Here is a 14636-nt window from a genome sequence, read left to right as displayed (position 1 = left end):
GGAAAACAATAATTTTTTGCCAGCCCAACGCCATCTTTTTGTTGATGATCATTATGTAATCAGGAAACTAAGTGACAGAAAATATTGTGCGGAACTAATGAGCTTTTTGACACCACAGCTTCAGGAATGAGCTTTATTCTTGTTGTACTTCAGTCTTCTATTGGGTTGACTTGATTCCTTGTTTTCATTTATTTATTTTCTTTGGATCTGTTTATATGAAGGACAAAGTGCAGTTACATTGAGAAGATGGCTGCACCAGATTTAGCACCATGCTAATTTCCATCGTATAGTCCTTATTTTCATGCATGCGGACTAAGCTCTGTGTAGTGCTTGCCTCATGCGTTCAAGCAGATGGGGAGGAGGGGGAGGGGACGTCACAGAGGAAAAAAGGGAAGGAGGGGGCATCATTCTCTTTCCTGAATCAGCGTCAACATCCGAACCAAGCTAATCCTCATCACCGGACACCAGCGTTGGTTTGCAGGAATCCTAACATATTGGAAAATGATCAGCCGTGGTAGATCTTTTTTTACCGGAGACTAAAAGGTGGACAAGCTGCCAGGCATGACCTGAGACCGTCTGACATTCTCCATCAACATGGGCAACCAGGAGGCGAAGCAAAGAAGAGCTCCAGCCGCTGGTAATGGGAGCTACCCTTCATTAGAAGATGGACTGGGCGAGGGAAGAAGGGACACCACAAAGAGTGGTGGTAAGAAACACCACGGTAAGAATGGCATCAAAGGCACAGGGGCAGGGGGGAAGATGCATGGTACAGCGCCAGACAGGAAAAAAAACAAAAACGAGGCCAAGTCGTCTGTTTTCTCTATCCGGAAAAGAAAGGCTCATTCAAAAGGGAAAGGAAATGCGTGCTCTTCATTAACAGGCTCAAGTGAGGATGTGCTGGTGTCTCAACATGACGAATCGGCCAGGAATAAAACGCCTGATCTGTCTGCGGATGAAGTTGGGCAGTCAGACATCGAAGCAGAGTGGCCAGACGGCAAGAAGAAACAACAGGGAGAAACCAATGGAGAACCGAAGCCTCATAAAGCATCGGTCGCAGCATCAGCAGCTTCTCCCACACAGGAAAAAGAGCAGAAGGCAGGGAGTTCCGGTTCTGATACTGACATTTACAGTTTCCACTCAGCAGCAGATCAGGATGATTTGCTAGCAGACATCCAGCTTGCTATCAGACTCCAACACCACCATGGAGTGCCTAAATCGGTTGCTCAGGAAAACGTGCTGCATGAAAGTAATATTAGTTGCGAAGGAGAGGGGAGGAGAATGTCCAATGCTGAAACACTGGAATTAGAGCTTGGGTCCGATGCGCTTTTTTTCCTAGAGGGCGGAACTGAGCAAGCAGCAGGATTACACAACCTCATGGATGTACCCAAAATAAAAACACACAAGGAGCGTCACGAGATGAATGGGTATGGAAAGGAGAAAAAGTCCTCTGTTGGTGGTATGACAAAATACCAGCACGCCTGTCTGCAGCAGTCCCCTCCCACTGTCATCGCCATAGCTACACTCCACCCAGTTACCACGGCAACTAGCAGCAGCAGCCTCCCCGATCCTACGCTGGACAACACAAGTCAAGGCCCGGCAGAGCAGCAGGAAACAGGAGGTGAAAATAATAAGGAGATGTGGGAGACTCTTCCTGATCACATTTTTGTAGACAGCCCCGACACAAGCAGACATGCCATGGAAAGGATGAGTTCTGGGACACCATTTGAAGAAGGTGAGAACGACTTTGGCATGGGTGCATTTGAGGAAAGCTTGAGTACTTTGTTGGAACGGTGCCATGATGCTTCCCCCTCCAGTAAACAGAGCAGGAGGAGCAGTGTTTGCCTCACACCTTCCCAAGGGAGCCCCACATTGGCCAAACACATTCTCAGGTCCAACTACTCCTCTTCGAACCCTGTGGTGAAGCCTTACCCTCCCATCTTCCCTTCGTACATTAAGACCACCACCAGACAACTCAGCTCCCCAGGACACTCACCAGCTCTGTCCCTATCCCCCAGCCCAATGTCTCCACAAAGAAGCCATCATCACTTGCAAAGGTAACTTTGGTTGGGCATTAATCAAAAAGGTATCCCTGATAGAATTTGTGATATGCGTTTACCACAATATATTTATTATTAATATGTATTCATCCTACAAAAATTACCCCGACTTAAACAAGTTGGAAAACTTATTCGGGTGTTACCATTTAGTGGTCAATTGTACGGAATATGTACTGAACTGTGCAATCTCCTAATAAAAGTATCAATCAAACAAAACAAAAAAATCACAATCTCTCAGGAATAAATATAATTTACTCTCTGCTGTATATTTAATAATAATAATAATAAAAATAATAAAAACAGATTTGATTTGTAAAACGCACTTTACTTTGAGCAAACAACCTCGAAGTGCCACAGTGTAAAAAAATAGTAATAATAATAATACAAATGAAAAGATAATGAAAATATATAAAATATAAAAATACAAACAGCCAAATAGCTAGAACCAGCATGCATGTCGATAAAAAGGCTTTTTGAAAAAGATGGGTTTTTAAATCTTTTTTAAAAGCATCCACAGTCTGAGGTGCCCTCAGGTGGTCAGTGAAAGCGTTCCACAGACTGGGAGCAGCGGAGCAGAAAGCCCGGTCTCCCATAGTTCGTAGCTTTGTCCGTGGAGGTTGGCGGAGGTTAGAACTAGACCACACACAAGCGAGTAAATATGGCTGTAAACCAGTTTATGGTTTGATATGAAAAGGCTGATTTCAGTATTTGTATTGTAATTACCAGAGTTACACACAAACTTTCAAAGAGTTTGTAAAATATTGTCATGTTTTATTCATCTACCCATTTTCTTGATACATCATTATTAATCAACAAGTCATCATCACCATGTCTGCAACAAACAATCAGAAAAAACAATGACAGGAATGTTCAAAACACAGGCACATAAACATACAAAATACAAGCACATGTAATTAATAAGAGTTAACCTTGTTTGAAGCTAACTTTAACCTCTCTGAATGGTGCAAGTAATTATTGTTTTGCTGGACATAAAGACAAAACAGTGCAAACAACGTTTATGATGCTGAATCTTGTCTTACCTCTCTTTATAACTTAGTTGCTGCGTGGGTTCCCTCCGGGTACTCCGGTTTTCTCCCACCTCCAAAGACATGCACCTGGAGATAGGTTGATTGGCAACACTAAATTGGCCCTAGTGTGTGAATGTGAGTGTGAATGTTGTCTATCTGTGTTGGCCTTGTGATGAGATGGCGACTTGTCCAGGGTATACCCCGCCTTCCACCCGAATGCAACTGAGATTGGCTCCAGCACCCCCCGTGACACCAAAAGGGACAAGCAGTAGAAAATGGATGGATGGAGGATAATAATGATGCTCAGCTAATGATGTCATTCTGTTGTTCTATGTTAGAACCAGATGTAATGTCCCAAATGACAGGTTGGACCTAAATTGTGTTGGACTTAGTTTTGTTATTCAATTCCTGAACGCTCTTATTTTCTAGTTCCGCTTACTATTTTAATTTTTTTCATATTTTGTGTTGCCACTTTACCCTGATTTGAGCGCTGGCTCCCTCACCTGGCAATCAGGAGACACAACTCTTCCTGGTTGTCAATCAGGAAGGAACAAGTAGTTGTCGGACTTCATGGATTTGTGGCAGTGTTTATGTATACTGCAACTCTTGAACAAGTCTGAAGGCCCTAAAGAGCCGGTGTCCACCCCACCCAGTGTAAAAGCTGCAATGACAAGGACAGTGCGGTTCAGATAGCTGGGGTGTATAAAATAGTCAGGAAGGTTCATGGATACAAAGGATTCTGGGTATTTGTTGTGTTGCGTTTATGTTGTGTTACCGGGAGGATGTCCTCCCGAAATGTGTTTGTCAATCTTGTTTTGTGTGGCTTCACAGTGTGGCGCATATTACTAAGAGTGTTAAAATTGTTTATATCACAACGATTAGTGTACTCTGTGTCACCCAGTATGCCTTTCAGTCGTGTGCGTGTTGCTGCAGAAGCCACACACAACATGTTGCTGGACTGACAAGCAGATCGTACATGCTGTAGAGGGCGACAAAGTCAATGACTTCATAGCACGGCCTAATACTTATTATCTGGGTGACTGCCGGTAGTCATTCTAGAGAATATTAGCGTCTCCTATTGTCTTCTTCGCTTTGTGACACGGGTCTTAAATGGCTCTTTGAATGGCAAAGGATACCGATCCCAGAACCATGTATATCAAATATTTCCGGATGATTCAGCCGCCACCTGCCCGAATCTAATTAAAAAAAAATGTTTTCGTCATGTCACCCGCCCGACCCGTGGTTTATCCGTGGACTCCGCGGATGAGACCGCAAACCGCACATCTCTAGTGTGTGTGACTATCAGTGGTACTTTAACTTTAACTTTCCATTAAAGGGTGTTTTGTATCATGAGCCCTAATTCTTGTGAAATCTCACTTTAAGGAAGATGGCAGTTACAGGGTTCCATGGTTTTGAAGCTGTGGTAACAATTAAAGCCCCTGCTGTTGCCGTGATTGTCAATAAAGGACGAAGGCAGGTGGTGATTGCTCAAAGGCAACAGAGAATTGTGATCAAGGAATTCACGGCGGTATCATGTCCGGTGATTAGGTGTCCTGGTAATGCGAAAAAAGTGTTTCAATGAGTTTTTGTGACACACTTCAATATCGAATTGTCTGAAAAAAACACTTCATGACAGCGTAAAAACATTTGAAAGGTTTTTCGAAATTTGTGTTCCCATTACCAATTTCTTATTGCAAAATGTAGGTTTTGCGCATTTCTAGGGGTAATGGAAACGCAGCCAGTGTCAAAGACACTTGTTGGACCGTCATCCCCGTTAAGTCTTGAAATTTGTATACGGATGTGAAATTCAGAAAGTAAAAGTGGAGAGAAAGCTTTTGTTGCACCTTTCCTGCTTCCGGCGCCTAGACCGTAGTCAAGGAGCGCAGGGGAGATACTTCTCCAGGGCCGATGATTCTCGAGGCAACACCCTTCACTTTACCTGGCACTGGGTCTTCACAATTCCGGACTCTCTGGAGAAAATGACGAGTCCAGTTATTAGTTGCAAAATCCTGGCTCTTTTATTTTGGTCTATCCATCCATCCATCCATTTTTTACCGCTTATTCCCTTTCGGGGTCTATCTCCACCGTCAAATCCCACACACACATACGCTACTCTCACAACACTTTCCTACTATATGCACAGGCATTAAGAGTGACAAGGAAGAGAAGACAACCTGTAGAAGGAGCCAACTGTTACAAAATACATTTTTAACATCTGCACCGTACCACAACATAAACACAACAGAACAAATACCCAGAATCCCATGCAGCCCTAACTCTTCCGGTCATGATACTGTGGCCAGGCAGCACGGTGGAACAGGGGTTAGGGCATGTGCCTCACAATACAAACGTCCTGAGTAGTTTCTGTGTGGAGTTTGCATGTTCTCCCCGTGAATGCGTGGGTTCCCTCCGGGTACTCCGGCTTCCTACCACTTCCAAAGACATGCACCTGGGGATAGGTTGATTGACAACACTAAATAGTCCCTAGTGTGTGAATGTTGTCTGTCTATCTTTGTTGGCCCTGCGATGAGGTAGTGACTTGTCCAGGGTGTACCCCGCCTTCCGCCCGATTGTAGCTGAGATAGGCGCCAGCGCCCCCCGCAACCCCAAAAGGGAATAAGCGGTAGGAAATGGATGGATGGAAGGGAAGATCATGAAAGCAATTGGGATGATGGTTCCAAGATGGCGGCGCCCGGACGGGCTGCAACATTGCGGAGCTCCTGCTAAAGATGGAACATTTGGCAGAAATACCGGACAATTCTACAAACTTTATGGCTGGCTCACATCGTGGTCACTCCGTGATCACGTACGACCGCCAGACACTTCTGGATGTGGACATATCGGGCCGTTTTGGACTGATAGACGCGTGCGTGCCAAACGTGCTAACTAGCATGGGAATACGTCGGCGGCTACATCCAGCGGCCTGTGAAGCAGGGGAGTCTAGTAGCAGCGGGGGCCGTCTACGGAGCAGACGCCAGCGGTGTGATCGGAAACGCGGATGTCGAGCGGGGCTAAAAACAAAGCAGAAGGCTAATCCCCACAGAACACCACTTCCCTCCATCCTGAAGATGGATTTAAATGGAAAATGCGAGACTACTGGTCTGGGTAAGGAGTCAGTTAAATTAGAACAAGTTTTTTCTGCTTTGAGTGTTTCAGAGTTGGACATGTGTTTTACCGAGGTGGCTAACTATGATGCGTGCAGTTTATCAAAGCAACAAACAAACAATCGGAAAATCCCCATTACTGAGGTGGCTAACCATGATGCGTGCAGTTTATCAAAGCAACAAACAAACAATCGGAAAATCCCCGTTACTGAGGTGGCTAACCATGATGCGTGCAGTTTATCAAAGCAACAATCAAACAATCGGAAAATTCCTGTCGTATCAATTCCTAGATATGGTCGTAACTATACTAAATGCACTGGGCATAATAAACACAACATTATTAATATTGCTACTACGGATAATTTGATCAAAAATTCCCTGAAACAGCCCACTACCTATAATATAGGTTTTTTAAACATAAGATCATTGTCTCCCAAAACGTTATTAGTTAATGATATTATCAGAGACAACAATCTTAACGTCATCGGTCCCAGCGAAACCTGGCTTAAACCAAACGACTTTTTTGCGCTAAATGAGGCATGTCCTCCTAACTTTACACATGCGCATATTGCCCGTCCGCTTAAAAGGGGTGGGGGGGTCGCACTAATATACAACGAAAACTTTAACCTTAGTCCCAACATAAAGAATAAATATAAATCGTTTAAGGTGCTTACTATGAGGTCTGTCACACCGCTGCCTCTACACCTGGCTGTTATCTACCGCCCCCCAGGGCCCTATTCGGACTTTATCAATGAATTCTCAGAGTTCGTTGCTGATCTAGTGACACACGCCGATAATATAATCATAATGGGGGACGTTAATATCCATATGAATACCCCATCGGACCCACCGTGCGTAGCGCTCCAGACTGTAATTGATAGCTGTGGTCTCACACAAATAATAAATGAACCCACGCAGCGCAACGGTAATACGATAGACCTAGTGCTTGTCAGGGGTATCACCGTTTCCAAAGTTACGATACTCCCGTATACTAAAGTATTGTCCGATCATTACCTTATAAAATTCGAGGTTCAGACGCATGTTCGTCAAACTAATAATAATAATAACTGCTATAGCAGCCGCAACATTAATACAGCCACAACGACAACTCTTGCTGAACTACTGCCCTCGGTAATGGCACCATTCCCAAAGTATGTGGGCTCTATTGATAACCTCACTAACAACTTTAACGACGCCCTGCGCGAAACCATTGATAACATAGCACCGCTAAAGTTAAAAAAAGCTCCAAAAAAGCGCACCCCGTGGTTTACAGAAGAAACTAGAGCTCAGAAATTATTATGTAGAAAGCTGGAACGCAAATGGCGCACGACTAAACTTGAGGTGCACCATCAAGCATGGAGTGATAGTTTAATAACTTATAAACGCATGCTTACCTTAGCTAAAGCTAAATATTACTCAAATCTCATCCACCGTAATAAAAACGATCCTAAATTTTTGTTTAGTACGGTAGCATCGCTAACCCAACAAGGGACCCCTTCCAGTAGCTCAACCCACTCAGCTGATGACTTTATGCAATTCTTTAGTAAGAAAATTGAAGTCATTAGAAAGGAGATTAAAGACAATGCGTCCCAGCTACAACGGGGTTCTATTAACACTGATACGATGGTATATACGGCGGATACTGCCCTCCAAAATAGTTTCTCTCGTTTTGAGGAAATAACATTAGAGGAATTGTTACAAGGTGTAAATGGAATAAAACAGACAACATGTTTACTTGACCCTCTTCCTGGGAAACTGATCAAGGAGCTCTTTGTATTATTAGGTCCATCAGTGCTAAATATTATAAACTTATCACTCTCCTCGGGCACTGTTCCCCTAGCATTCAAAAAAGCGGTTATTCATCCTCTTCTTAAAAGACCTAACCTCGATCCTGACCTCATGGTAAACTACCGGCCGGTGTCTCACCTTCCCTTTATTTCAAAAATCCTCGAAAAAACTGTTGCGGGGCAGTTAAATGAACACTTAGCGTCTAACAATCTATGTGAAACCTTTAAAATCCGGTTTCAGGGCAAATCACTCCACGGAGACAGCCCTCGCAAAAATGACTAATGATCTATTGCTAACGATGGATTCTGATGCGTCATCTATGTTGCTGCTCCTCGATCTTAGCGCTGCTTTCGATACCGTCGATCATAATATTTTATTAGAACGTATCAAAACACGAATTGGTATGTCAGACTTAGCCCTGTCTTGGTTTAACTCTTATCCTACTGATAGGATGCAGTGTGTCTCCCATAACAATGTGACCTCGGACTACGTTAAGGTAACGTGTGGAGTTCCCCAGGGTTCGGTCCTTGGCCCTGCACTCTTCAGCATCTACATGCTGCCGCTAGGTGACATCATACGCAAATACGGTATTAGCTTTCACTGTTATGCTGATGACACCCAACTCTACATGCCCCTAAAGCTGACCAACACGCCGGATTGTAGTCAGCTGGAGGCGTGTCTTGATGAAATTAAACAATGGATGTCCGCTAACTTTTTGCAACTCAACGCCAAAAAAACGGAAATGCTGATTATCGGTCCTGCTAGACACCGAACTCTATTTAATAATACAACTCTAACATTTGACAACCAAACAATTAAACAAGGCGACACGGTAAAGAATCTGGGTATTATCTTCGACCCAACTCTCTCCTTTGAGGCACACATTAAAAGCGTTACTAAAACGGCCTTCTTTCATCTCCGTAATATCGCTAAAATTCGCTCCATTCTGTCCACTAAAGACGCTGAGATCATTATCCATGCGTTTGTTACGTCTCGCCTCGACTACTGTAACGTATTATTTGCGGGTCTCCCCATGTCTAGCATTAAAAGATTACAGTTGGTACAAAATGCGGCTGCTAGACTTTTGACAAGAACAAGAAAGTTTGATCACGTTACGCCTGTACTGGCTCACCTGCACTGGCTTCCTGTGCACTTAAGATGTGACTTTAAGGTTTTACTACTTACGTATAAAATACTACACGGTCTAGCTCCATCCTATCTTGCCGATTGTATTGCACCATATGTCCCGGCAAGAAATCTGCGTTCAAAGGACTCCGGCTTGTTAGTGATTCCCAAAGCCCAAAAAAAGTCTGCGGGCTTTAGAGCGTTTTCCGTTCGGGCTCCAGTACTCCGGAATGCCCTCCCGGTAACAGTTCGAGATGCCACCTCAGTAGAAGCATTTAAGTCTCACCTTAAAACTCATTTGTATACTCTAGCCTTTAAATAGACTCCCTTTTTAGACCAGTTGATCTGCCGTTTCTTTTCTTTTTCTTCTATGTCCCACTCTCCCTTGTGGAGGGGGTCCGGTCCGATCCGGTGGCCATGTACTGCTTGCCTGTGTATCGGCTGGGGACATCTCTGCGATGCTGATCCGCCTCCGCTTGGGATGGTTTCCTGCTGGCTCCGCTGTGAACGGGACTCTCGCTGCTGTGTTGGATCCGCTTTGGACTGGACTCTCGCGACTGTGTTGGATCCATTGTGGATTGAACTTTCACAGTATCATGTTAGACCCGCTCGACATCCATTGCTTTCCTCCTCTCTAAGGTTCTCATAGTCATCATTGTCACCGATGTCCCACTGGGTGTGAGTTTTCCTTGCCCTTATGTGGGCCTACCGAGGATGTCGTGGTGGTTTGTGCAGCCCTTTGAGACACTAGTGATTTAGGGCTATATAAGTAAACATTGATTGATTGATTGATGAAACATTCAAACAGGACAAGATGCTGAGGGCGATTAACAGATTCAAACCAACTATTCAAAGATAGGATGAAGTAAATACAGCATGCTGAAACATTTGAAAGTGTAACTCAAGATTTCTTTAGATTTCTATAACATCCATATGATGTGATGCAATGTTACTGTAGTACAAATCTGGGCGAATTAGGGCCCGGGGGCCGCATGCGGCCCGTTGAGCTTTTCAATCTGGCCCGCTGGACATTCCCAAATAATCTTTTTTATCTTTAAGATGGAAACTGGAACTACCATACTTATGTGGAGTGATGTTTTCAAATTACCGTAAGTCTTGAACTATACTAAGTATTTCAATGGTTGGAATCTGCTCTTTTTCATTGTATACCAGTTACTATGGTAATCTAAGTCACAGCAGCTCAGACGAGGCACCAAGCAGTGTGGGTGGGGAGTGTTTCCACAGAGTGTATCCAGAGGGGCCAGCCTGAAATGCGGGTGTCAGGGACAGATGTGGAAGGAGATTTATCTAACAAAGTTCTAAAGCTTAGTGATATATCAGATATATCTGACTGTAAGTGGGTTTTTTTACCCTTCGCATTCATATTTTGCTGTGTTTGTTGCATTTTTGTTGCGTTTCGCTTGATTGTAAAATATGTTGATTGAGAGGGGGTGTGACGTTCAGATGATGTCAATATTCAGTGTTTTATCGTTTATAGTTAATATTGTAAATCCCACATTCTTTATTTTTATGTACATTCTGGGTGTCTCAATCAGTGAAATAATTTTTAAAATGTCATTATGTTTTTTAAGGCGAACCGTCATAAAGTTTTTAGCATTCGATCAGACATTATTGTGAGGTTTGTATTAATGTTTCTAAAAATATATATACCGGCCCCCAGACACATTTTTTTTCTCTAAATTTGTCAGGAACAGGGCTGCAAAAGGCAAAAGGTGCTTCAAGATTATTGTTTATGCACATAGTCGTCAAGGTCAAAAGGTCCATTATTCTTGTAGGTTTCAGACACATATTTTCCCCCTCACACTTTGTTTTATAGTTTAATAGTTTTGTTTTGCATGAGAAAAAGTAGGTATTTTGCCATTTATGTGTTTACTTTCTGTAGCTACTCTACAGTAATAGTTTAAAAAAAGATTTACTTTTTACAATGAATGGTTACGTTTAATCATTGCCCTCTAATTTTGCATACTATAATTACTTAATTAATCATGTTATTATGATGAATAAGATCCATTAAAAGCTTTTATTCTCAGGATGATGGGGGGCAGTCACCAGGTTCCAAGGCAGCGCTCCCAAAGCATTACTGGGCCTTTGAGTCGCTCGGCTGACTGGACAGAGGAGCTTGAGAGGAGAATGAGATGCAGGGAAGAAAATGGTGTGGGGTCTGTGGATTTTGAGGAATACAGCCACAGGAGTGGAGGAAGTCAACCAATTTGTGCTACCAGGAGATCTTCCTCTGGACAGGTTTCTTCTTGCAGTTGCCAAGATGTCTTCACAGGTAAGTTCAAATCCATGACTTTTTATAATTAAATATATTATAAGACATACAATTGCCTTATTATGTAATTTTAATTGTGAGTAAACTATGACAAAAATGGGATCAATCACATTTTGTGTATACATATATATATATATATATATATATATATATATATATATATATATATATATATATATATTTATACACACAAATTTGGGCTGTCAAACGATTAAAATATTTTATTGCAATTGATCGCATTTTGTTCATAGTTTACTCAAAAGTAATTGCAAATAATCGCAGATAAGTATAATTTTTCATCATTTATAAGTTTACCCTACACAGATAATTTTCAGGGGGGGGGCTATCCAAGCTGTAATCTGCGATATTTCTACCTGAATAAATCCTTCTGATATTATGTACATTATATGTTGTACGGGGCGGTATAGCTCGGTTGGTAGAGCGGCCGTGCCAGCAACTTGAGGGTTGAAGGTTCGATCCCCGCTTCAGCCATCCTAGTCACTGCCGTTGTGTCCTTGGGCAAGACACTTTACCCACCTGCTCCCAGTGCCACCCACACCGGTTTGAATGTAAAAATTTGATATTGGGTTTCACTATGTAAAGCGCTTTGAGTCACTAGAGAAAAAGTGCTATATAAATACAATTCACTTCACTTCACAAGTTAAATATCTTCATATTGCTGCATGACCATGTTTTAACCTTCTCTATTATATAACAAAATGTAATATTGAGCCTGCTTATCATTCTATAATTTCAGCCAGCCAAAAAAAACCAAGACCCCCAGGAACTGGGAGACAATGTACTTTGTTGAGAATGTTTTCCTTTTTTTATAGATTTCCCCAATCTTTTCAGTCACTCTTTAATAAAAAAGACTGGCAAATAAATCTAGCATCTATTTCTAAGGTTAATGGAGACTTTGCTCGTGTTTAAAGACTCTCTTTAGATTCTGTCGCGCCGTCTGTGACAAAAAGCCAGCCTGACATCACACTTGCTTCGCGTTGCTGGGAACCTTTCTCTCATTGTCATCTTAAATTGTGACGACGGCTGTCCGCGGGTATATCTCAAATGTATTAAAGTACATTCACAGCGCGGACACGCTGCCTCGGTTACAGACAACCCAGTGCGTATAACGTACGTCATCACAACATCGATTTCCGGAGTACTGTTCTGGTGATTAAAGTACGTCTTTTTCCACTCAAATATTCAGTGCATCATTAGACTTAGACTTAGACTTAGACGTAGACAAACTTTAATGATCCACAAGGGAAATTGTTCAACACAGTAGCTTAGTTACAATGATGGAAAGTGTAAGGATGGAAAGGACAATGCAGGTATAAATAGACTAGGTACAGCAATGTAAAATATAACATATCTGTGAACATATACAATATATATTTATCATGTGTACAGTATATTATATATACAGATATGTCTATAACATATATACAATATATACCAAATGCTATGTACACTATCACAGTATATTTGGCAGCCCCAGCATAAAAAAGAGAGTAAGTCCAGCAGAAAATAGAACATAGACATTAACAACAAAGAGAAGTAGCTGACATAGAAAGTGTCAGGAAATAGGCGGATATTATCTGTTGCTGTATGGGGAGTGATTATACAGCTGGATGGAGTGTGGAATAAAGGAGTTCTTGAATCGCACAGTGCGGGAAGGAAGCTGAAGAAGCCTGTTGGTGTATGAACTCCGCTGTCCCTCAATTGTCTGGTGGAGTGGGTGGGAAGGATTGTCCATGATAGCCAGCAGTTTGTCCAGTGTCCTCTTGTCCCTCACTGATACAAACGCCTCCCACTGCGAGCCAATAGTTTGGCCGGCTTTCCAGATCAGTTTATCAATCCGGTTTGAGTCAATAGTGCACAAATAATAAACTATATATAACCATTCATACTGTACAGCACCTACCTGCTGGTGTTAATGTGTATGTTAGTGTGTTATGGTGGGCATTTTTGCCATGGTCTGTGAACACACGTGTCGGCAGAGAAAGAAGAAGTGTTGTGTGTCTAAGAGTGAAGCACAGAGACAGGCGTGTGTGTACGGAGGAAATACTTGTTGAAATTGGGCAGGTATCATAAAATTGGCAATAAAATCTAAAAAGAGCGTCAGACTTTGTTTGTTTTCTTCTGGGCGCCACAATACATTGTATTACTTTATTTTGTTAAGTGTGGTGGCTAATATGAAGCCGTATAATTAAGGAGAAACTCTGATTGTAGTTCAACCGGATGTAAAGCGTATCGCTTTTATTATAAAGTGTATGATTGTTTTGAGAAAATGTCTGGAGATGTTTTAATGTCGGATTCACTGTTTGCAATTTTAAAAAGTGTCTTTTCGACATCCTGCTGACCGTCTTTCAATTCTGTTGAGCTTCTATGTCATCTTACTTACTGAAGCAGTCACAGTAACAATCTAAATGGTATATATATATATATATATATATATATATATATATATATATATATATATATATATATAATCTGAACACCAATGAATATCCAATGAACATGAAACATAATGTTGGTTATTGTCTGCTGGTTCTGCTCAGGACCTCTGCATCAATGATGATTTTGAGTAAGCATGTGTGAGTTGAGTGCTTCTCAAATGGTTTATCTTCAGGAAGAAAAACATTTTTTCCATATCCTCAATTCGTGAGCCAAATTTTTAAATCATTCAAGTTATTTTCACAAAAAAATAGCACAGTAGACTTGTCTTGTTAATCGGGTTGTCTTTGACTAAAATAATCTTGTTTTGTCACCAGAAAAATGGCTACAGCTAAAGCATCTGGTTTTGTTTCCAGAAAAAATAGTAAAATTTCTGTATTTGTTTTCAGAAAGATGGCTGAAAATATCGGGTTTTGTTGCCCCATTTAGATTTTTTTAAAATATATTTCCATGTCTGTCCTGAGTCCTCCTCCAACTTGTTAGTTGGTTTGCCTTTTGCTAAAATACTCACTAATAACACTAGAAAAATGTCTAAAAATATCTGGTTTTGTTGCCACAATTTGATTTTTTTCTCCCTTAACTTTTTTTTTTTTTCATGCTTACATCTGACTGCGACTCACTGAAAATGACACACAATCCACTTTTATGTCACGACCCACCGGTTGGGAACCACTGGTCAACTGAATAACAGTTACTGTAATATTTCCATGTCTGTCCAGAGTGATTGACCACTTTGCAAAAATGAAAACGAGACGTTACAGTTTACTTCTCAGAAAATGAT

At 41.8% G+C, this 14636-nt stretch overlaps 1 protein-coding gene across 2 annotated transcripts in view; it reads left to right on the top strand.

Annotated features, from left to right (window-relative positions):
- The first annotated feature begins 426 nt into the window (after positions 1–426).
- LOC133557812 (formin-2-like) overlaps positions 427–14636 on the top strand; it is a 71232-nt gene continuing 57022 nt past the window's right edge. For both annotated transcript variants that reach the window (XM_061908625.1, XM_061908624.1), the window contains exons 1-2: positions 427–2054; positions 11154–11398. In XM_061908625.1, coding sequence (XP_061764609.1) covers positions 595–2054; positions 11154–11398 — 1705 coding nt within the window. In that variant the 5' untranslated portion in view covers positions 427–594. The remainder of the gene's footprint in view (positions 2055–11153; positions 11399–14636) is intronic.

Source organism: Nerophis ophidion, linkage group LG08 (genome assembly GCF_033978795.1).
Source record: "Nerophis ophidion isolate RoL-2023_Sa linkage group LG08, RoL_Noph_v1.0, whole genome shotgun sequence".
In the NCBI taxonomy this organism is placed as follows: Eukaryota; Metazoa; Chordata; class Actinopteri; order Syngnathiformes; family Syngnathidae; genus Nerophis; species Nerophis ophidion.
This window is presented reverse-complemented; position numbering and strand designations above follow the sequence as displayed.